This window comes from Balaenoptera ricei, chromosome 7, assembly GCF_028023285.1.
Source record: "Balaenoptera ricei isolate mBalRic1 chromosome 7, mBalRic1.hap2, whole genome shotgun sequence".
In the NCBI taxonomy this organism is placed as follows: Eukaryota; Metazoa; Chordata; class Mammalia; order Artiodactyla; family Balaenopteridae; genus Balaenoptera; species Balaenoptera ricei.
Genome location: NC_082645.1, coordinates 36,167,005 through 36,191,144, shown reverse-complemented (window position 1 = coordinate 36,191,144; position 24,140 = coordinate 36,167,005). Strand labels below are relative to the sequence as shown.

General features: G+C 36.3%; 1 protein-coding gene across 1 annotated transcript; it reads right to left on the bottom strand.

Moving 5' to 3' along the window:
• Positions 1 to 2,713: 2,713 nt before the first annotated feature.
• LOC132368480 (small ribosomal subunit protein mS33-like) lies at positions 2,714 to 3,034 on the bottom strand. The gene has a single exon (XM_059927127.1). The coding sequence runs from the start codon at positions 3,032 to 3,034 to the stop codon at positions 2,714 to 2,716; it is 321 nt and encodes a 106-aa protein (XP_059783110.1).
• Between the last annotated feature and the right edge of the window lie 21,106 nt (positions 3,035 to 24,140).

Sequence of the window (24,140 nt, the reverse complement as noted above, 5' to 3'; positions counted from 1 at the left end):
ATTGTGTGTGTGTGTGTGTGTGTGTGTGTGTGTGTGTGTGTGTGTGTATGTATATATACCACATCTTCTTTATCCATTCATCTGTCAAAGGACACTTAGGTTGCTTCAATATTTATCCTCTTAAATTTGTTAAGGCTTGTTTTGTGACCTAGTATGTGGTCTATCCTGGAGAATATTTTGGGAACACTTGAAAAGAATGTGTATTCTTCTCTTTTTGAATGTATTGTCCTGTATGTATCAATTAAGTCCATTTCATCTGTTATGTCTTTAAGGCCTGTGTTGCCTTATTGCTTTTCTGTCTGGATGATCTGTCCATTGATGTCAGTGGGGTGTTAAAGTCCCCTACTATTATTGTGTTATAGCAAATTTCTCTCTCTCTTTTTTTTGTCTCTTAGTACTTGTTTTATATATTTAGGTGCTCCTGTATTGGGTGTGTATATGTTAACTAGTGTTATACCCACTTCTTGTATTGATCCCTTTATCATTACATAATACCCTTCTTTGTCTTTCATTATAGCCTTTGTTTTAAAGTCTATTGTTTATTATAGACTGATATAAGTATTGTTACCTCTGCTTTCTTGTCATTTCTTTTCATTCCATTTTCATGAAAGATCTTTTTTCAACCCCTCACTTTCAGATTGTGTGTGGCTTTTGCCTTGATGTCTTTTGTCTCTTGTAAGCAGCATGTTGCAGGTTCTTGGCTTTTTTTTTTATCCAATCAGCCGTTCTGTAGTTTGATTGGAGCATTTAGTCCATTGACATTTAAAGTAATTATTGATAGGTATGTATTTATTGTCATTTTATTCTTTGTTTTCCATTTGTTCTTATAGTTTTTTTTTATTCATTTCTTCTTCTTTTTGTTTCTCCTGTTATGGTTTGATTATTTTCTTTTGTAGTATGTTTAAGTTCCTTCCTTTTAGGTTTTTGTGAATTTATTGTATGTTTTTGATTTATGATTACCATGAGGTTATGTACGTTTTCCCATAACTATATCTACTTGTTTTAAACTGATAATCATTTAAATTTAAACACATTCTAAGAGATCGACAATTTTTTACTCCCCTCTGACCCATTTTGTGGTTTTGATGGTCTAGTTTATATCTTCATGTTTATCCTTTACTGTTTATTTTAGTTATAGTCACCTTTACAATTCTTTTGTTGTTGTCATTGTTATTTTTAACCTGTGTACTGGCTTGTTTAAGTGATCTTCGATCTTTACAATAAATTTATTTGTCATTATTATTGGGACTTTCCCTTTCCTATAGTTTCCTGCCTCTTTTCCATTTAGAGAAAACCCTTTAATATTTCTTTTAGGATAGGTTCAGTATTGCTTCATTCTTTCAGTTTTTGCTTGTCTGAGAAATTCTTTATCTCTCCTTCTATTCTAAATGATAATCTTTCTGGGTAGCGTATCCTAGGTTGCAGGTTTTTCCCTTTCAGCACTTTAAATATATCACATCACTCCCTTCTGGCCTGCGAAGTTTCTGCAGAGAAATCAGTTGATAGACTTATGGGGGTTCTCTTTTAAATGACTCTGTCTTTCTTTTGCTGCCTTTAGAATTCTCTATCTTTAACTTTTGTCATTTTAATTATGATATCTCTTGGTGTGGGTCTGTTTGGGTTCATCTTGTTTGGAACCCTCTATCCTTCCTGTACATGGATATGTTTCCTTCTTTGGGTGGGGAAATTTTCAGCCATAATTTCTTCAAATACATCTTTGATCCCCTTCCCCCTCTCTTCTCCATCTGAAACCCCTATTATGTGTAAGTTGGCACATTTTATATCATCCCATATATCTCATATGTTGCTTTCATGTTTTTTCATTTTTCTGTCTGCCGTTCTGACTGGGATATTTCCGTTATTCTATTTATCTTCCAGATCACTTATTCATTTTTCTGTGTCATTCAGTTGGCTATTCATTGCTCTACATTGTTTTTTATCTCAGAAATTGAATTATCTATTTTTTTTTTACTGGGTCATCTTTTTGGTTTCTAGTTCCTTGTTACAGTGCCCTGCATTTATATCAATAACCTTTCTTAATTCAGTTAGAATTTTTATTACCTCCTTTTTGAACTTGATGTCTGGTAGACTGATAAGCTCTGTTTAATTATTTAGTCTTCCGGGGTTTTTTGTTGTTTGTTTGTTTGTTGCAAAGCATTGTATTACCAGAGTTCTGGTAGCTTGTATACAGCAGGTATTCAATACTTTCATACCAGGCACAGCCTTGTATCCCACAAATTTATCTTACAGATATTCTCAAAGGAGTAGATGGAGAGGTGCATAAAGTTTGTGAGCTTGGTGGTGAGACAGTGGCTGAACAGCCAGAGAGATGAAAGAGTGTAGGGCTGGTTAAGTGGGGAAGCAAGAAGACAGTAATGAGAATGTTCATTTAATGAGTTTCCCCTCCACGCCCCCAACATCCTATCCCCTCCCAAACAAGTCATTCAACAATAATCATGCGCTCATTTCTTTGGGGAATAAGGTAAACCTCAGATTACAGAACCAAGGCAAATAATTTTGCAGAATTAGAATGTGTTCATGAAACAAGTCACAATTCAACTGGATTAGACTTCAACATGGAGATGACTGTGTTCCTCCAAATAACCTTCAACTTAGGAAGCTTACACTCCTCCAGTATGTGGAAGGACAATAAATACACTTCCTCCTGCTCTCAGTCCCTGAGGGAAAAGTCTTCTCTCTTGATGGACCAACACTATTTCTTTTTCGCTGTTCTTTTCCTTTCTCCTTTCCTTGGTTTCCGCTTTCCACAAATCTTCTTCAGATGCAACTGCTCATCCTTAAAGTTCTGATGCTCGTCTCTGTAGAGGCCAAGAAAATATAGTGCTCCCATGAGTGCAAAATAACTGTTGTGATTTAGATACCAGTCATAAGTCTCCTTCCTATTGGCCAAAGGCTGCTCACTAAACAGCTTCACCACTTTCATGGATTTGGAATCAGTACGTCTGGCAACTTCACCAAACAACTGGGCACTCAGATGACTCATGTGAAAGGTGTATTCTGAAACTGAAGACATTTCTTGAGCAGCAAGGAGAAAGAGTCCCTAGTCATGACCTTCCTGTCCTTCACACCCCTTCTTTCAGGGGTTTTGTCTTGCTCTTTTAATTGGGAATAGTTCCTCTGCCTTTTATTTTACTTAACTTTCTCTGTCTTTATGAATTTAGGAGAAATAGTTATCTATTGTGTTCTTGAAGGGGTATTTTTATGTGGGAGCATCCCTATGTAGACTGTGTGTATCCAGTGTCTTTGGTGCAAGGGCTGTTTTTGATGTGGATCCCAACCTTGTCTTTCTTCAGGGTACACTTGTCACTTTCAATTTGATAGGGGGTGTAGTTAGTATTGCAGGATCTAAAGTCTTCACAGGGTGTCAGGTGGGACTTCCTCTCTGCTCTGTGACGGTCACTGCCCTGTCACTGCTCCCCAGTTGCCTGAGCAGAAGCCCTGAGGATTGGGATTGAACAAGCTCTGTTCCCTTTGAGTGCATATTTTGCCTCAAAGAAGGGGAGTGCTGAAGTGAGATTCGTGCACTCAGAGCCCTGATTTGCTATATGTATAGGTGTCCATGGCTCAGCTCAGATGCAGCCCAAGGTTGGGTCTCTTCCCCTGTTATGGTCACCCCAGATCTAGTGCAAGTTTGTGGTGTGAAGTGGGCAGGGCAGGATCATACATTAGGCTGGGGCTGGGGGTCAGTGTGTTGTGGCTGCAGGAATTGAGGTGGCTGTGTTGCTGTCAGAGGTCAGTGCCAATCACGTTGGCACTGATTGAGCTACCACCAAAGTTTGCTGCCAGTGCCCTGCCTGGATCATACCCCAGAGTCCCCCAAGCCTCCTCTGAATCCCTAGATTGAGTCTTCTCCCAAAAAGCTGTCTGTACAAGTTCCAGTGCCAAGCTGTGGCATGGAGTATGCGGGGCCAGAGCATTTGCTCACCTGGGAGTGGGACTCTGGCTGCTGACATGGTGGTTCGCAAGGTGCTGCTTGAGTAAGCACCAGCAATGGTTGTCATCATCCCACACCCTGGGCCATCCCTGTATCCCTAGATTGAGTCTTCTCCCAGGGCCTGTCTGCCCTAGATCCAGTGCCAAGCTGTGGCGTGGAGTGGGTTTGGCCAGAGCATTCACTCAGTTGGGAACAAGGGACCTTGGTGTGCTGGTCAGTGGTTCCTGTGGTGCTGTTTGGGTAAGCGCTGACAATGGTCACAGCTGCTCCACCTGGACCACACCTCAGGCCCCTGGGCTATCTCTGCATAACCAGACCAAGTCTTTTCCCAGGACCCAGTGGCCTAGATCCCACACCCCACTCAGATTGGGGAACACCTCTAGGTGGCAGCCAGCTGCCAGTACAGAGCTCTTTTTGCCCTGTTTGTTGACAAGCTGCACACTGTTCGTGTGCAACCGTACACTGTTCGTGAGTGGAGTCTAGGCTTTTCCAGTCCCATCTGTCTCAGTGTTTCTCCCAGCAGCCAGGGGAGCTTGTATCCTCTGTGTAGAACCTTAGGACTGGGACGCCCAGTCTGTGGCTCGACCCACTCACTCCCCCAGGGTGAGGGTCTGCCTGAGTGGACCTTCTTTTCCTTACAGATCCTTCTCAGGGTGCAAGTCCCAACACTTTGCCTTTTTTCCATCCTACCCAGTTACATGGAAAACTTTTTTGCAGCTTTTGTTGTATAGGAGTTCTTTGCCAGTTTTCCAGTTAGTTTTCTGTGAGAATTATTCCATATGTAGATGTAGTTTTGATGTGGGTGTAGGGGGAGGTGAGCTCCATGTCTTCCTACTCCACCATATTGATCCAGCCTTCTCTCAGACTTTTTTTTAAAATTTTATTTATTTATTTATTTATTTTTGGCCGTGTTGGGTCTTCGTTTCTGTGCGAGGGCTTTCTCTAGTTGTGGCGAGCGGGGCCCACTCACTATCGCGGCCTCTCCTTGCGGAGCACAGGCTCCAGACGCGCAGGCTCAGTAGTTGTGGCTCACGGTCCTAGTTGCTCCGTGGCATGTGGGATCTTCCCAGACCAGGGCTTGAACCCGTGTCCCCTGCATTGGCAGGAGGATTCTCAAGCACTGCGCCACCAGGGAAGCCCCCAGACTTTTGAACATAGATTGCAGAATCAAAATTCACTTCCACCCTGTACTGGGTAATGTTGGGCAAATCACTTAAGTTCTCTGTGATGTAGTTACACCATGAGTCATATGAAGATAGTAAAATTACTTTCCTTATAGGCTTATTTTTAAAATAATGTGAATTAATACTAAAAATGCTTAGAACAGTGGCTCACATATAGCAAGAGCTATATAAATGTTTGCTATTTTAAAATACAATTACATAGCAAGAATAAATTCCAATAAGGTATGCTTTATACAGTATAAAAAGATAGAATTGTGTTTGAGTTCTCATAGACTCAAAAGAGAGGCAGGAGATGATTTTGTGTGTGTGTGTGTGTGTGTGCGTGCTCATGCATGTGCATGCGTGTATGTGTATGTTTGTCTATTTTGGCTCCTTCTTTAATATAGCAACTCTAGTTCACACTCCATTTCGCTAAATGAAAGATGTTTACACTTCCTTTAAGGCTGTTGCTCTTGCAGTCCCTCTGGCAGCAGATATAAGAGAATAACATCCTGCTTTGTGTGGCCAAAGATACCTCGGCTGCAAAAATGTTGTGCTGAATTCGTCTGAGGAAATAAAGGATGGGCTGCTCTCACAAAGACTGTATCATGTTTGAAAGAAGTTTAGTCTTTACCTTTCAATTTTCCATGCAGTTAGCTAGTATCCTGAAACATTCCTCAACTCCCAGAACGCAGTCAGCAGCTTCAGGAACTGGCAACATTTATAAGCTCCAAGTAAGTGGTTTCATTCTGTTGATCCCCAGTTCCAAAGGATACATGCGGGTTTTGGTCACAACTGGAAACATCTGAATTTATATTTTAAGTGGAAACCTCATTTGCCATTTTAATGTATATGAAGATTGTAACAATTTTATGGAAGGGATATCTAAGGGAGTTTTATAAAAGTTAAAGAATCAATAGGTGATTTATTCCAACATTTTCCCCATTCCTCAATGATTTAGCATAAAGGACAGTAAAACTTCTAGTATTTTCATTAGGGTTATAAAAGTAGAATCTCTTCCTGGTCCTGGTCCCAATTCTTTTCAAAATGTTTGGGAAAGAGAGAAGGGAAAAGGACAGTTAGTTCTCTATAAATTAGTTCTTTTTACAATAATTATGTATTAAAACCATCCCAAAACTCGGTGACTTATTTCTGTCATAGTCTGCAGATCTCTAAAGTTGGGCTGATCTTGGCTAGGATAAGTTGGACTTGGCTCCAATATGTAGGTTGGGTTCAGATCTACTTCACATATCTCTTGTCTTCTTTGGACTGGCAGTAATACATATTTAAAGCATTTCCCTTCATACTGAAATATAGGAGTGTGAGAACACAAGCCCGACAGTATAAGCATATTTCAAGGGTCACACCATACTGTTCTCTAATATCCAATTTAAGTCAAGGAGTGGGAAAGTACATTCTGCCCACCATAGAATTAAGTTGGGGATGGGTATAAGAGAGGAGTGAATATTTGTTGAAAAATAATTTTGCACAGCTACACGAACAAATCTGGATAACCAACTCAGTTTTCAGAATAAGAAGTACCAGGATGATTGTTTCCAGGGCTTGATATTGGTTCAACTTGTCTTTAAGAAGTATAGACAGGGGACTTCCCTGGTGGTCCAGTGGTTAAGACTCCGTGCTTCCACGGGATGGGACGTGGGTTCGATTCCTGCTCAGGGAACTAAGATCCCACATGCTGCAGGGCATGGCAAAACAAAACAAAACAAAAAAGAATAAAAAAGAAGTACAGACACATGTACTTTGGGTCCTTTTGTGAGTTCAGATGGAAAATTAAAATATACTCTCTTCTCAAGGCCCTTGGCGCCAGAAAATCATCCTTGATTCATGCCTTGGGCCATAAAAACTTAAAACGGCTTCTACTCTTCTCTAAAAACTTATTCTTCAATCTTCTGGCTTCTTCCTACCACGAAACCATAATCCATAATTATCAGAAATCTCTAAATTGCCAATCCAAATAGTTTTACTTTAAGTCTTCTGAACTCAAGAAAGTTTAATGAGTTATTACTTTATGAACCATAAACTGTAATAGATGGTGGAGATGCAAGACTGAACCACACTGCTATGATCTCTGCTCTCATGGAAAGTAAATATAGTTGGGAATACAGACAGATAGGCTATTGTATATTAACATATGAAAACTTCTGTGATAACAGATGAGCAGAGCAGGAAAGGTAATGGAAGAGAGGTATCAGTAGAAGAAAATTTGGGCTCTGGATTTAGGAAGTGATATCTAAATTGATACCTAAAAGATGGGTGTGATAAAAGGATGGGATGTGTATATGTGAGTGGGTTAGGGTTCTCTAGGCCAAAGAACCCCAAATGTATTGAAGTCAATAAATGTTAAATGCTTGAAAAAAATAAAAAATATAGAATTCATTGGTTCAACTAATTTATCCTTTAACAAATATTTACTGGGTTCCTGGAATGTTTTAGACACAGTTCTAAGTGCTGGGACTCAAGCAGACAAAACATAAAACAACAAAAAAATATTGAGTGTGTGAGATAGTAACAACTCTTCTGGAGAAAATTCAAACAAGAAGGGTAATATAAGTTGTCAGAGTGAAAGTCAGATTCAATTTTAAATAAGTAGGTCAAGGAAAAGCCTCATTAAGAGATCGACTAAAGAGATGAGAGAGCAGGCATACAAAGAATTAGGTGCAGAGCACTCCACGCACAGAAAAGAGCAAGTAAAAGGCTTGCAGTGAAGTAGTCGTTGGTGCATTCCAGGAACAGCTAGGAGGCCTGTGTGACTGAGTAAAGTAAGGAGCAAAAGAGTGATGCAATTTGACCTATGTTTTAATAGGTTCACTCTGACAGCTTGGTGAAAAATAGGATGTAGAAAATGTGTAAGTTAGATAGTATAAATGATGTAACAAACCCCCAAATCTCAGGGGCTTAATAAAATATGTATTTATTGTTCATAACAAACCCAATGTGGATGTTTCTGGATGGGCAGGTTTCTTGATCACTCTCTTCCAATTAGTGACAGAGGGGTCCATATTCTTTCCATCTTGCAATGGAAGGGTCTTCTGCAAAAAGACTCCACGGTTTCTGGAGAAGAGGAAGAGAGCATAAGAAATGAGTACTGCATAATTAATAACCTTGCCTTCCATGGGCTAGAATTATCCACATGGCTCCACCTATTTGCTAGGAGTCTGGGAAATTTAGTTCTTGGTTGGGCATTCACCTTCAAGTAAAACATACACATAAACCTAGCCATTTCTACCATATGAAATAAGAACAAAGGAAGGAAAATCAGTTTGGAGGCTATTGCAATAATATGTGTGAGAACAGATAGGGATTAGACTAGAAGCCTAACAATGGAAGTGGCTGTAATCTGGATATATTTTGAATATAGCACTAATAGGATATGCTTACTGATTTGATGTGGAGTGAAAAGAAAAGGGGAGAAATCAAGATTGACTTTAAGATATTTGGCCTAGGCAATAGGAAGAACTAAATGTCCATAATAGAGATGATGAAAAGTGTAGATGTTTTCTGGGAGACGATGGAGAATTGTATTTGGATTTGTTAAATTTGACTTGCTTACTAGATATTTAAGGACAGGTATTACCTACTAGATATTTAAGGACAGGTAAGTACTATGCAGTTGGATTTACTAGTATGCAATACATGGGACAAGTCTTGGATGGACATAAACATTGGTGATATATAGCCTATTCATAATATTGGAAGCCATAAGTCTTGAGAAAGCTTAGATGAAAACAGAGAGGTTCAGAAAGAAGTCTTGAAGAAGATGAAAAATCTGCACAGTAAACAGAAGAAAAGCAACCATTAAGGTAGGAGAAAAACTAGTAGATGTGACACTCTGCAAGTCAAATGAAGAAAGTGTTTCAAGGAAAATACCATGACCCATAATGTCCATTGCCAATGATAGGTTCAATAAAATGAGGTCTAAAAATTAGCTGTCAGATTTGGGTCTGAAGGTCATTGATTTCCAGTTCTGGTAGAAAGGTGGGTGTAAAAGCCTGACTGGAGTGGGTTCAAAGAAAAAGAGAAACATTGGAGGCAGTGAATATAGACACCTTTTTAGTGAGTTTTGCTGTAAAGGAAAATAGAGAAAGGGACTAGTAGTTATAGGGCAAAATAAAAAGCAGCATTCACTTGTTTTTAGATAAAACGTGGGGCAATTAAGTGCATGTTTGTATGTTATCAGAAATGATCCAGAATGCCGAGGAAAAGTTCATGATTAACAAGAGGAGAGAACTGGTGGTGTGAGATCCTTCATTATACAAGAAGGTATGAGATTATGAGATCTAATGCCTAAGTAAAGGGTCTGGCCTTAGCCAAGAGCATAGAAAGACGAGGAAAGATTGAGTAGATGGTGGTGGGTGAATAAATATGGCAGTCGGAGTCCCAGGAAGTCTTTTCCAATTGCTTCAGTTCTTGCACTAAAATAGGAAGCAAGGTTGTTTTCTAGGTGAGTGATGATGGGGGATGAGTTGCTGAAAATTGAGCAAAAAGAGAAGGTCATAAATAGTCATTCAGGAATGTGAGAGAATGAAAGCACTAGAGGAAAGTAGTGTGATTGCCTGACAACATTAAGGGCCCAATTGAGTTTAAATTAATTAAGATTGAGGCTTTGCCAATTAAGTGCCAGGAGGAGAGAAGAGGGCAAGAGAAATGAGGGTATATGTAAGGAAATGATTATGATAATGGGCCATGGAATTAAGCCGGATATAATAATAAGTAAGGATTTAGGGGAGTGAGGAAAAATGAAAGCATGGTGGGATGTTTGAATGTGTCGAAGAAGTTGGAGTTGAGAAACTCGCTGTAAGTCTATGCCATGGTGCTGCAAGAGTGAGAGATTCTGAATTGATATTATGGAAAGAGTTGAATTATTGGTAACAGCAAGGTCTAACATAGGACATTAGGAGTGGATGACTGAAAAAAGGCAGAGGCCAAAATCATTGGAAGGGAGCTCAAGAAATGGAGAGGCTAGGGTATCAGTAGGATCATCTATGACTATGTGGATAGTGGAATCCTCAGAAATTACATCAAGAGTGTTATTGAAAAAAATGACAAGCTTACAAATTAAACTTTTAAGCAAGGAGGGAGAGGGACCCATGTCATCTGTTAAAAAAAACCCAAGGGCTTCCCTGGTGGCGCAGTGGTTGAGAGTCTGCCTGCTAATGCAGGGGACATGGGTTCGAGCCCTGGTCTGGGAAGATCCCACATGCCGCGGAGCAGCTGGGCCCGTGAGCCACAATTACTGAGCCTGCGCGTCTGGAGCCTGTGCTCCGCAACAAGAGAGGCCGCGATGGTGAGAGGCCCGCGCACCGCGATGAAGAGTGGCCCCCGCTTGCCACAACTAGAGAAAGCCCTCGCACAGAAACGAAGACCCAACACAGCCATAAATAAATAAATAAACACAGCCAAAAATAAATAAATAAATAAATAAATAAATTTTAAAAATATGGAACTCACCATCTAAAAAAAAAAAAAACCCAAAAAACAAAAAAACCTGTAACATGGAGGGGTACTGGGTGAGATACTCAGATGATCTGAGTCTCAAAGCTGGGTGTTTTCTGGAAGAAAGGAGAACCTACCACATTCTAGAAGGGAGCTGACTCCATTCTCAGTTGTTTAAGGAAGCAACTGAAATCTTGTCTTCCTGATGAATCCAGGAGCCACAGAGCCTGTTAGTTTCTTACCTGTAATTTTCAATATTTTCAGTTTAGAATGTTGTTATATATGCCTATATCAATATATTGCATCACATGAGCATAATAAATACCACACCACGATTGAGAGAGTCACCATCCTGAGTTCAAAGTCCAGTTCTATTAGTGACCAACAATTTACTTCACTTCTCATGTCTCAGCCCCCTTTCAAGTAAAAGTGAAGTAATAATAGTACAAAGCTCAGGGGTTGTTATGAGGACTCCGTGAATTATGTAAAGCCAATGAAGCAAATGCTAAGTTAACTTACACAATATTGAGTTCTCAGACAATTTAATAGTTTAACATACATTGTGAATTTTTAAGAGGGAGCTGTATTATCTGAAAAAGAAGAGATTTGAATCCACCCAGATACACATTTGAATTCTACCTCAGCTTCTTACCAGTTATGCCATATTAGGCAAGTTATTTAATCTTTTAAAAATAGATGCATATATAATATCTATTTTACAGAGTTGATGAGAGTGAGATGGCTTAGAACACAGAAGCTAATTCTTATTTCATGTATGAACTGGATTAGTAAGTTTGTCACTTGATATGTATTATAACATGTAAAGCATATGTTTTAATTATTAGATACAATAATATAATTAATAATCTAGCAGGTTACACAGAACCTTCAGTGGGGGCATATATAAGCAATGGTGGAGTGTAAAAATAGTGATTAAACATTATTGATTTGAATATTATCACAGAAGCATTTCTGGCTAAAATTATTTTTGTCTAAATTATAGATAAGCTATCTATAAGTCATATCATTTCCTACCTGGGGTCCTACTTCACTGAAAAGAAAAAAAAGTTTATCTATTGTGGAACTCCATCTTCCTTTTTGTACTCCCTGTTCCATGTGCCTAAACAGTAAATAGCATAATTTTAAAAAATTATTTTAATGGATGTAAATTTATCCTTTATCCAGATTTAATCCTTGTTAACTCTGGGATGAACAACTGGTTTCTTTCTTCTGACAGGGAATCATGTCCTAAAAATATCCATCAGTCTACAGCCCCTCCTCCATCTCCTGTAACTGTCCCTTTGTTCTGAGCAGTGGTTCCATTATACACTGCTGGAGTATGTATGATACCAACACCTGGAAACACTTTCTTATTCAGGAGTCGAGTGTTTGTTAAGGCTTTGAAGGCTCAAAAGTTCAGTGGGTGTTTATGAGAAGACATCTGAAGGACACACCATTGGCCCCTAGTGTGATAGAGCTGTTTAGATACTATACTCATTATTGGACTGAAACTTCACCAACTATATACAGTTGAGGAAAACTGGGACTTCTCTGAGTTTTGTTCTATGAAATAACAGGAATAATTGTTATGACAAAAACATAATGGCTAAAAAAAATGACTGGAAGCTATTCTGAAGAAATAGTTTTCATCTCTCAATAAAATAATCCAGGAAGGATTAGAGGTGAATTCTTTAAGACCACAGATGTTCCTCACTCTTATTAGCACTTTGTAATTTAACTATCCTGCTTGGAACTACACAAAGATGATTTGCAGTATGGATAATGTATAACTTTAGTGTTCAGTAATCACATTATCAGACAATACATAATGTTATTTGTGTTTTACATTTAAAGTGGCATAGAAAGTACTGAGTAAAAGAATTCATCAGAAGTGTTGACAAGATTTTTAATTCCTTCTGTTTCCTTTGGTATTTTTCTTAAATAGGATATATAAGCAATGTAACCCATATGTAAAACACATCTCAGTTTATGTTTATTCTGCTTTTTTATTGCACATTTGAAAATTAATAATTCAATGTTCTAATATTAGCTGTCATCTTAGCTGTGATAAGATTAATAATTCATCAAAATGATATCAAACAAATGGTGCCTTTTTTGTTCTAGATGAGGAGTCCTTTCAGCTTTGAGAAACTACAACTGGTAAATTTATTTCTTTTATTTTAGGTCAAATAATATTTAAACATTTAAGCTATAATTTTAATGTTTTAATTTTAAATATATAAATCTGCATATATCACAAGTGATGCTGAAAAAACAACCTTTCTCTTGTTATAGTTGGTTGTTCCTGCCCTTGCTCATTTCTTGGCAGATAAGCATTCTTTAGAAAAAAGCACAATAAAAGTGTCATGTTTTGGAAAAGTTGAATATAAATGATTTCTTCTTGGGTTCTGGTCGATGTTGTGCTCTGCCTTTTACAGGCTAGAATTCACTGTAGTGAGTGATGGATACAATAGAGTTTGAAACTTTTTTTCTGAGAATAATTATATATTTTCTGAGAAAAGGATTTTTTGTGAATCTATTTGAATGTATTTTAAGTTAAAATATTGTGATCTTAAAATATCTTCAGTTAAAAATGTGATTTTTAAAATACTTGCTTTCAAGATTCTTTATATTTTTCCTCATTTTTTTAAGGAGAGAAACGCTGTCTCTTTCTAATGTATAGTTATTGTTTTGGGGATCCTAGGATTGGGAGTGATAACACAGTTTATTAAAATCCCACCTGTTTCATTCCCACATTTTTGTGGGGGAAGGGAGAGTCAACAGGAGGCATTTGTGGTATAGAGCAAAAGACTACAGCCCAGAATTCACATAAGACCCTAGATAATTCCGATATAAGTGGTCCACTCAGGGTGATGATCTACCCCAACTGGACTAGATTACCCCAGCATTGTTCTTAGTACTAGCAGTAAACATATTATTAAGAGCGCCCCCTTTAACTCTTGAAAGTGTTTGGGTTTGGATGATAATATGGTCATCCTACCCATAGATCACACTTTGAGAAACACACAATCCTTGTCTCAGTAAAGCATAGCTCCCAAGTTTCAAATAAGCATTTCGATGTTGTAGATTAGAACTGGCTGTCAAGTTAACAATCACCTTCTATACCTTGAAATGGTTGTCTTCTTCCTGGTCCTCCCTCCCTACCTGCTGACACTTACCAGTGTCTTCTTTGCTATGTTCTTTTTAAAAATACATTTAAACCCCATTAGTTTATGTTTGGATTATTCAAATAAGCATGTACGTCAAAGACACTACTAGCATTCACACTAAAATATAGAGTTTTTCACTTAGCTGATTTACTTTCAAGTACATAAACAAATTCTCATAGGTTTACAGGCTATGTGCAAAAGACCCTGATAAATCTGCTAATCAGAACAAAATAAGAGGGCATATTAAAAACAGAGGAATTTACAGTCTTCTATCCTTTCCTCCTACTTTTGACAAATTAAGTAGGTGTCTTCACAGCAAAGAGAAGCAGTCCAAAAAGTTTTCCCTCCTCATTTGGTAGAACTTGTTTCATTATAATAACTCATTTATCACAATTTTCTATTTAAGGATTCTAATTCAACAACTATTGAGTCACCGATATATAGGATCTAACACAGCTCCTTCCATAGATGCCAAGAAAAGAAAATATAGTCCATTCTCTTGAGAAGAACATAATCTAGTATAGCAAGTGGATAAACATTTCTTTAAACTGTGATGTATGTTATATTGGAGTCATATGTAAAATGCCATGGGAACACAAAAGATGGTTAAACTCATTTGATTTTTACCTTAAGAAATGCAGCATCTTTTTTCATGGACATCTAGGTAATGGAGCATTTTGCCAGGGAATCCATTAACAGCCAATTCTAGTTGAAGACAGTACTGATGTTTTACAAAAATGAAATTTTTCATTGAAGCTTGATTTGACCAACAACATTTGTTGAATAAGGACCGACTATGTGCAGACTATTTTCCTTGGCACTGAAGGTGAAATAATCATTATATAAGTCATACTCTTTGCCTTCCAAATGCTTAAAGAAATATGTGTAAAGAGAAGAGCTTAGTTATTAGGACACTAAGTTTGAGACAAAGACAAATTTTCCATTGGCTGGGAAAAAAACATGACAATCTGTAATAATGAAGGTCATATTCCAGCTTTGACTTTATAAGTAAGATTTTGGAGATTTGTCTGCAAGAATTTTTCTGTGATAACTTTCTAATCAAAATATTCATTTTAATAAAATGTTCTGACAAAGATAATGAATGCCTCATTGATCTCTTCTCTGTTCTCTTGGGTTTTATTTGTTCATTTTACACATATTGGAATATAGGTCTATGCCCTACTCAGTAATTCATTTTATTTAGGGCCCCAACAGTCTCCCCTGATGTGACCATACTTCATATCTCTGGGCCTTATGCACATATTTTTGTAATTTAACAATCCCTAATTAAGTGCACATGGTTTCTAAATATTCTTCAATGTCTAGTATGCTCTGCCATTCCACATTTGATGAAGCAAGAATCTGCAGGGCAGAGATCATAGGTTTTGTGAATTCTTCATTTATATTTCCTTACCCATATGTGGCCTTCAGTAGATACTGGACCACCTTTTTATTATATCAAACTGATTTGAGGGATTGAGAAGTCTCAAGAATCTGAAGTCAGGAATTATGGGGGAATAATAGATCTGCTCACTAATTAAACATTAGTGAAGATACTATAAAACTAGAGAAAAACATAGGCAGAACACTCTTTGCCATAAATTGTAGCAATATTTTTTTGGATCTGTCTCCTAAAGTAAAGGAAATAAAAATAAATGAGTCCTTGTTAAAGTTAAAATTACTGGCCAATATCACAGATGAACATAGACGCAAATATCCTCAACAAAATACTAGCAAACCAACTCCAACAATACATTAAAAGGATCATACACCATGATCAAGTGGGATTTATCCCAGGGATGCAAGGATTCTTCAGTATCCACAAATCAATCATCAGTGTGAAACACCACATTAACAAACAGAAGAATAAAAATCATATGATCATCTCAATAGATGCAGAAAAAGCTTTTGACAAAATTCAGCACTATTTTATGATAAAAGCTCTCCAGAAAGTGGGAATAGAGGAAACCTACCTCAATATAATAAAGGTCATATATGACAAATCTACAGCTAACATCATTCTCAATGGTGAAAAGCTGAAAGCATTCCCTCTAAGACCAGGAAAAAGAAAAGGATATCCATTGTCGCCACTTTTATTCAACATAGTTTTGGAAGTCCTAGCCACAGTAATCAGAGAAGAAAAAGAAATAAAAGAAATCCAAATTGGAAAAGAAGAAGTAAAACTGTTACTATTTGCAGATAACATACCATACACAGAAAATCTTTAAAATGCTACCAGAAAACTACTAGAGTTCATCAATGAATTTTGTGAAGTTACAGGATACAAAATTAATACACAGAAATCTGTTTCATTTCTACACTAACAACAAAAGATCAGAAAGAGAAATTAAGGAAACACTCTCATCTACCACTGCATCAAAAAGCATAAAATACCTAGGAATAAACCTACCTGAGGAGACAAAAGGACTGTACTCTGACACTGATGAAAGAAATCAAAGATAACACAAACAGGTGGAAGGATACACCATGTTCTTGGATTGGAAGAATCAATATTGTTAAAATGACTACACTACCCAAGGCAATCTACAGATTCAATGCAATCCCTAACAAATTACCAATGGCGATTTTCACAGAACTAGAATAAAAAACTTTAAAATTTATATTGAAACACAAAAGACCCTGAATAGCCAAAGCAATCCTGAGAAAGTAAATGGAGAGGGAGTAATCAGACTCTCTGACTTCAGACTATACTACAAAGCTACTGTAATCAAAAAGTATGGTACTGCCACAAAAACAGAAATACAGATCAATGGAACAGGATAGAAAGCCCAGAAATAAACTCATGCACTATGGTCAATTAATTTATGACAAAGGAGGCAAGAATATACAATGGAAAAAAGACAGTCTCTGCAATAAGTGGTGCTGGGAAAATTGGACAGCTACATGTAAAAAAATAAAAATAGAATATTCTCTAACATCATACATAAAAATAAACTAAAAATGGATCAAAGAACTAAATGTAAGACTGGACACCATAAAACTCTTAGAGGAAAACATAGGAAGAACACTCTTTGACATAAATCACAGCAATATCTTTTCTGATGCATCTCCTAGAGTAATCAAAATAAAAACAAAAATAAACAAATGGGACCTAATGAAACTTAAAAACTTCTGCACAGTGAAGGAAACCATAAACAAAGCAAAAAGGCAAACAACAGAATGGGAGAAAATATCTGCAGATGAAGCAACAGACAAGGGATTAATCTCCCAAATGTACAAACAGTTCATGCAGCAGTATGTCAAAAAAACAACCTAATCAAAAAATGGGCAGAAGACCTAAATAGACACTTCTCCAAAGGAGATATCCAGATGGCCAACAGACACATGAAAAGATGATCAAAGTCACTAATTATCAGAGAAATGCAAATGAAAACTACAGTGAGGTATCTCCTCACACCAATCAGAATGGCCATCATCAAAAAGCCTACCAACAATAAATGCTGGAGAGGGTGTGAAGAAAAGGGAACCCTCCTACACTGTTGGTGGGAATGTAAATTGGTAAAACCACTATGGAGGACAGTATGGAGGTTCCTTAAAAAACTAAAAATAGAGCTACCATATGATACAGCAATCCCACTCCTGGGCATATATCTGGAGAAAACTGTAATCCAAAAAGATAACACACACCCCAATGTTCATTGTAGCACTATTTACAATAACCAAGACATGGAAGCAACCTAAATGTCTATCAACACAGGAATGGATAAAGTTGTGGTACATATATACAATGGAATATTACTCAGCCATAAAAAAAGAATGAAATAATGCCATTTGCAGCAACATGGATGAACCAAGAGATTATCATACGAAGTGAAGTCAGTCAGAAAGAAAGATAAATATAATCTCACTCATATGTGGAATCTAATTTTAAAAAATACACAAATGAACTTATTTACAAAATAGAAACAGACTTACAGATATTGAAAACAAACTTATGGTTACCAAAGGGGAAATGTGGTATGGGGGAAGGATAAATCAGGAGCTTGGGATGAATATACACACACTACTACATGTAAGATAGATAACCAACAAGGACCTACTGTGTAGCACAGGGAACTATACTCAATATTCTGTGATAACCTATATGAGAAAAGAATCTATAAAAGAATGAATATATGTATATGTAAAACTGAGTCACTTTGCTGTACACCTGAAACTAACACAACATTGTAAATCAACTATAATAAAATTAAAATATAAAAAATAGATGATAAAAAAAATAAAAGCTTTTGCACAGCAAAGGAAACCATCAATAAAACTGAAAAGACAACATACCAAATGGGAGAAAATATTTCTAAATGATGCAACAAACAAGGTGTTGATACCCAAAATGTGTAAACAGCTCATATAACTCAATATTGAAAAAAGAAACCCAATTAAAAATAGAAATGAATAGACATTGTTTCCAAAGTGGAAATGCAGATGGCCGACAGGCACATGAAAAGATTGCTCAACATCACTAATCATCAAGGACATGCAAATGAAATCCACAGTGAGATACCAACTCACACCTGTCAGAATGACTATCATCAAAAACAACCCAAATGACAAATGTTGGCAAGTACGTGGAGAAAAGAGAACACTTGTACACTGTTGGTGGGAATGTAAATTGGTGCAGCCACTGTGGAAAACAGTATGAAAGTTTCTCAAAAAACTAAAAATAGAACTAACACATGACCCAGCAATTCCACTCCTGGGTATATATCTGAAAAAAAACAAAAACACAAATTTGAAAAGATAAATGCACCCCAATGCTCATAGCAGCATTACTTACAATTGCCAAGGTATGGAAACAACCCAAGTGTCCATCAACAGACGAATGAATAAAGGAGATGTGATCTATATATATATATGTGTGTGTGTATATATATATCACACACACACACACAATGGAATACTACTCAGCATAAATGAAGAACGAAATTTTGCAATTTGCAGCAACATGGATGGATTTGGAGGGCATTATGCTAAGTGAAATAATTCAGAAAGAGAAGGACAAATACTGTATCGTATCACTTATATGTGGATTCTAAAAAATACAACAAACTGGTGAATATAACAAAAAAAGCAGATGCACAGATATAAGAAAAAACTAGTGATTACTAGTGGCAGGGGCAAGTGGGGAGTGGGAGATACAAACTCTTGGGTATAAGATAGGCTCAAGAATGTACTGTATAACACAGGGAATATAGCCAATATTTTTTAATAACTGTAAATGGAAAGTAATCTTTAAAATTGTATAAAAATAAAAAATTTAAAAACATTTTGTGTTACAGTATGCAAGTGCTACATTCTGAATGTTTATGTTCCCCCAAAATTTGTATGTTGAAATCCTAATGCACAATGTGATGATATTAGTCAATGGGAAGCTTTGGGGGTGATTAGGTCATGAGATTGATGTCCTTATAAAGGAGACCATAGAGAGCTCCCCTGCCCACTTCCACCCTGTGAGGATTCAATGAGAAGTCTACAAACCGGAAAACGGCCCTCACCCAACCATGCTGGCACCCTGACCTCAGATTTCTATCCTCCAGAACCATGAGAAATAAGTTTCTGTTCTTTATAAGCTACCCAGTCTATGATACTTTGTTATAGCAGCCTGAATGAACTAAGACAGACTGGTACCTTGGAGCACACGGGAGCTATAAAGATGAAGAAGATACTAGTAAACCAAGCAATTATAGTTCATGCTTAGGAATCACATTTCAAGTGATGTTGGGTCAAAAATTGAAAAAAGTTTCTCTTCAGTATCAAACATTCTGTCATTTGTTTCTTTCTCTCTGAGGCAGATAAATAAAAGCTAAAATGAAGAAAATACTTTGATAGTGTATGATTGAAAAACATGTGTCTTACGGAGACAGGAACATTGCCATTGTCTATTATAGAACTTAGGTTCTCACGACGACTATGCAGAATTATTTTCTTCCATATACCCTCACAGTATAATAAGATCCCATAATATTTAAAACTGGCAAGTCAAATTTGCTTAGGAAATTTCAAAATTACAAACTTTTTGATCAGACGTTTTTCTCTTCCTATCAACTACATACATTTATTGAGCTTCATTTTTTGTTAGTATCAAAAGCTATTGATTCGCAAGATAAATATTGAGCTGACCTTGCTTTCACCTCAGTTTATATTTACTTCTTAAGTCAATAAATCTAGAAACTGATCTGACAGCAGTCAATATTAGTTTAAAATTCTTAAAATAGCAGTTTGCTGTAAGGTAATAATTCAGTATTTTATAGATTCTGCCTCAAAGAAATAAAAAGGCAATGTAAGTTACCAATTTGTTAGATAAAACTATTTCTGTGTCATCTGGTTTCAAACATGAGGATCTCACTCATGCCAAAGAACATCTTTAATGTATCTTCTAATCTCTGACCCAAAGTATTTCAAATACTTTATCCCACTTGCTCGTGGCAATTGAACACCAGTGTCTTGCTTTGCTTCTAATTATAATTAAGCTATATAATTATTCTCTAAATGACTGATGCTTTCTGTTGGGTCCAGTTCCCTCTGGACTGAATTTTACCTAGAGGTATAATAAATATAGTCAACAGCCATAATGGACTTTGGAAGTTAAAGGTAATAATATCTTTGTTACCTCATTAATCAGCTTGTTTTTATCTTTTCAAAGTCTAGGAGATATAAAACCACAGGTCAAGATTTGCATATATTTATACTATAGAGAAAGGAGGTAAGCTTAGGGGCCTGGTCATAACCAAAGCAATATATTCTACAATTTATTACTTTTGTTAAGGCCATAGCACTCATCTTTTACTTACACTACGCCCCAGTGCTTTGGGGGATGGATGACATACTCATACTACAGAATTCCAAAATGAAATCACCTAAAAGGTATTTTTAAAAAAAAACTTAAACCTTAATTTTCCACCTAAGTAACAAATAAGGAAATTTTGTTTTGGAAATAACCTATACCCAATTATGTTCTAAAGAAACAGGTTGTAATATAAAAATATAATCAGACAACCATTTAGGAACTGAGTCTAAATAGCATGGAGATAGATGATGAGGTCAAAACAAAAAACATGTTATATAGTTTTCATTTCATCAGTTAAATGCATCCTACTGTAGGACATTTCAAAATGTAATATGGGTTAGAAGTTATTCATAATCTTTCAAAAGTTTAGTGCATTCTTAGTGAATGACCATCTAACTAGAGCACAATCATGCTAATTGGCCAAACCATGCAAGGAAGATAACAATTGCTTCAGGAAATACTGACACCCACTTGAAATCACATTAGAAAACCTTATGAGTGCAAAGTTAATAATCCTTCCAATACATTTTAAAGATTTTTGAGGACAGCTATGTCTTGTTTGTATTCACATCATTACATGCTTAGCACGTATGTGGCTCTCAAATTCGTATGCTTACCATAACAAACTTATGCAGATGATTTTTATTCTACATTAATTAACCATCTTCGTGGTTCTTTAGTCAAGTGCTAAATCTAGATTTAGAAGGTACTAGTAAATACAGTGTCTAACTCTATCATGAAGAAAACCCTGTTGGTAAATATTAGAATGGTAAGGTTAGTATTATTCTTTCATTTATTAACTTTTAATCCTACTGTTCTTACAAGCTGCTATTTCTTTTTATCCTGAACTACTTCTTATAATCTATTCCAGCTCCATGATTGTGTGTTTATACTGAATTTAGCATTAGATGAAATATTCATTATGATACCTAATTGAAAAGATCATGTAGACGAGGTATTTTGAAATGATCAAAATGCAACTGGTAATAAGTATGTAACTGATAAGTTTTGATAGGATTATTTTATGCTATTTTATTTAGTTTTTATATTACTAACTCATGTCCAAAAGGATAAAAAATATTCAAGGGAAGTCTTCATCTAATTATTCAGTTCTCTCTCTCATATATCTAAGAAACTGAAAATGGTTAGAGAGAGACAGTTATTTCCAGAGAATTAGCATTTGAAATTCAACAAAATGAATTCTCTTTTTACCTAGAATTCTTTATATTTTTTGTACTTAGTTTTGGTTAACAGAGTGCTGCTTACAGTATCTCTCATTTGTGTAAGTGAAAAACAACTATGTTTTTATTACTTAAAATATTACAAAAAGGGACAATATGCTAAAAATATGCAGTGAACAAATATCATCTGTACAGACTGGAAGAGAACCTTCATAAATTAACCTTATTAGTGCATTACTGTAAGCGAATGCCAAAAACGCTCCTAATTTGCATTAAGATAGATTTTTCAGGTTGGCTGCATGATTTAATTAAAGAAAAGATTAAGAATCATTAAACAAGCTGCTCTACCTTGCAATAACAGAATTCATATCTGATTCAGGTTAACGAAAACACAGATGGTGATTCAGTAACTGTTGAGTTGCTGTAACAGAATGAAAATGATCCCATTAGTTCTCTGGAAATGTGAGGGAATTTGGAAATTAGTATGCAGATACATTGTATGGTGCTAGACAGCTTGGTCTGCTCGGATCATCGCTGATTATACTTTGTTTGGGTTGGCAACACTGAACTTAATAAATGAAAAAATGTTCCAGTATACCACAGTTGGAAACTGTTCAAGGTTGAAATAGGTGTGCAGGCTTTCAAAAGGAGAGAGTTAAGTAAACAAATGTCAATCAATTCAGAGCTGGAAACTTTTTTTTACTTTAAAGAATGTGTCTGTTCTTGAGAAGCAAGTGTCATAAAAATGGAAACCCTTTACTGGATACATATGTCCGTGTGGTATTTATTATTACAAAAGTATTTTAAATGCATAGTACCAGTTTGAGGGAGATGTGCAAGCGTTTTAATAGCTTTTTTTTTTTCTGGCAGAAATAGAAAAATTCAGTCACTATAAGGATTATTATATTTTTCACAAAAAAATCAATATAATTCTGATGGAAAATGTTATGACAGGATAAAAGAAAAGTGTAAGTATAATGGCTATTGAAAGTTTAAAGGTGTCAATAAGGACCACAAAGTAATCCTCAAGGAGCCTTCTGGGAAAGAACAGCTTAAACAAGTAGCATAGTCAATCACGGCAGCTGACAGAAAAAGCCATCGCGTTCAAGATCTCAACTGCACAAGCTGCCTCCATTTTAAACACCTGGTTCACGCCATCAGTCTGAGTGCTCAGCATCTGACCCTTTGGAATGAATCTCAGTGCCTTAGCAAAAGACCCTTCTGGACAGAGGTCCTCAAAGGCAGGCAGCAAATGACCCTGTTTGGTTAACATGTTACAATAAAGCAGATACAACAGCAGCAGAGTTAAAGTTGATTTTGGTCTTATAATTTCCTAGCAACTAACTTAAAGGCCAGAACACTGATCGGGTGGAGTGCTCAGGGGGTTACAATAAAAGTGGAGGTGAGTCATTCCGGATTAAAATGTTCCCTGTTCATTGTGTGTTACAATCTTTCCAGATATTGTACTATACCACAATTTTATCCTACATATGTAAAACATCTGAAAAATTTTTTAAAATTTGACACCACATAGTGCAGATAATACTAATCTCATGGAAAACATAAGCCCATTTTCAGTATTAGCCCAATAAGGCTTTAAGCAGATTGACTTTTCTCTGGCCACTATTAATTTCATTAAACTTTTAAAAAAGATTTATCATGTTTTTTCCCAAAACTTACTGAAAATTATAGTCTACAATGCATAATAGCTTCAACACCTGGCAACTTTTAAAAGTACATATGTTATTATAAACATGAGTGTCTTAATTACAAATGACATCCCCATGGTTCCTCTATTACAAGCCCTTTTTATGGCTTTCAAACTAACTTCTAAGGAAATCATATTATTGAGAAGAAATACTACAAAATACTTTCCATGCAGTAGAGGATACAAACTCAGTATATAATTATGAAGGCCTTGGTACACCTCCATTCCTTTTAAGCACAACTTTATATCTGTTTTGTTCTCTTAAAAAAAATCCATGCCAGTTTCCTCAAACACTGTACTATCAAGAAAGACACTTGACTTTACTAGGGAATTATACCAAACATATAAAAAGAAATTATACCTATCCTTCTCAAACTATTCCAAAACTTTGAAGAGGAGGGGGCACTCCCAAATTCATTCTATGAGGCCAACATTACCCAGATACCAAAACAAGACAAAGACATTACAAAAAAGAAATTATGGGCCAAAATCTTTGATAAATATTTATGCAAAAATCCTCAAAAAAAAAACCAAACCAAATTCAACAATGCATAAAAAGAATCATACAGCAAGATCAAGCTGGATTTATTCCAGGTTCATAAGTATGGTTCAACATATCCAGATCATTCAATGCGTACACCACATTGAGAAAAGGAAAGACAAAAACCACGATCATCTCAATAGATGCAGAAAAAGCATTTGAC

Coding starts and splice junctions, on each gene's coding strand:
- LOC132368480 (XM_059927127.1), bottom strand. CDS start 3,034: ATGTCTTCAGTTTCAGAATACACCTTTCACATGAGTCATCTGAGTGCC.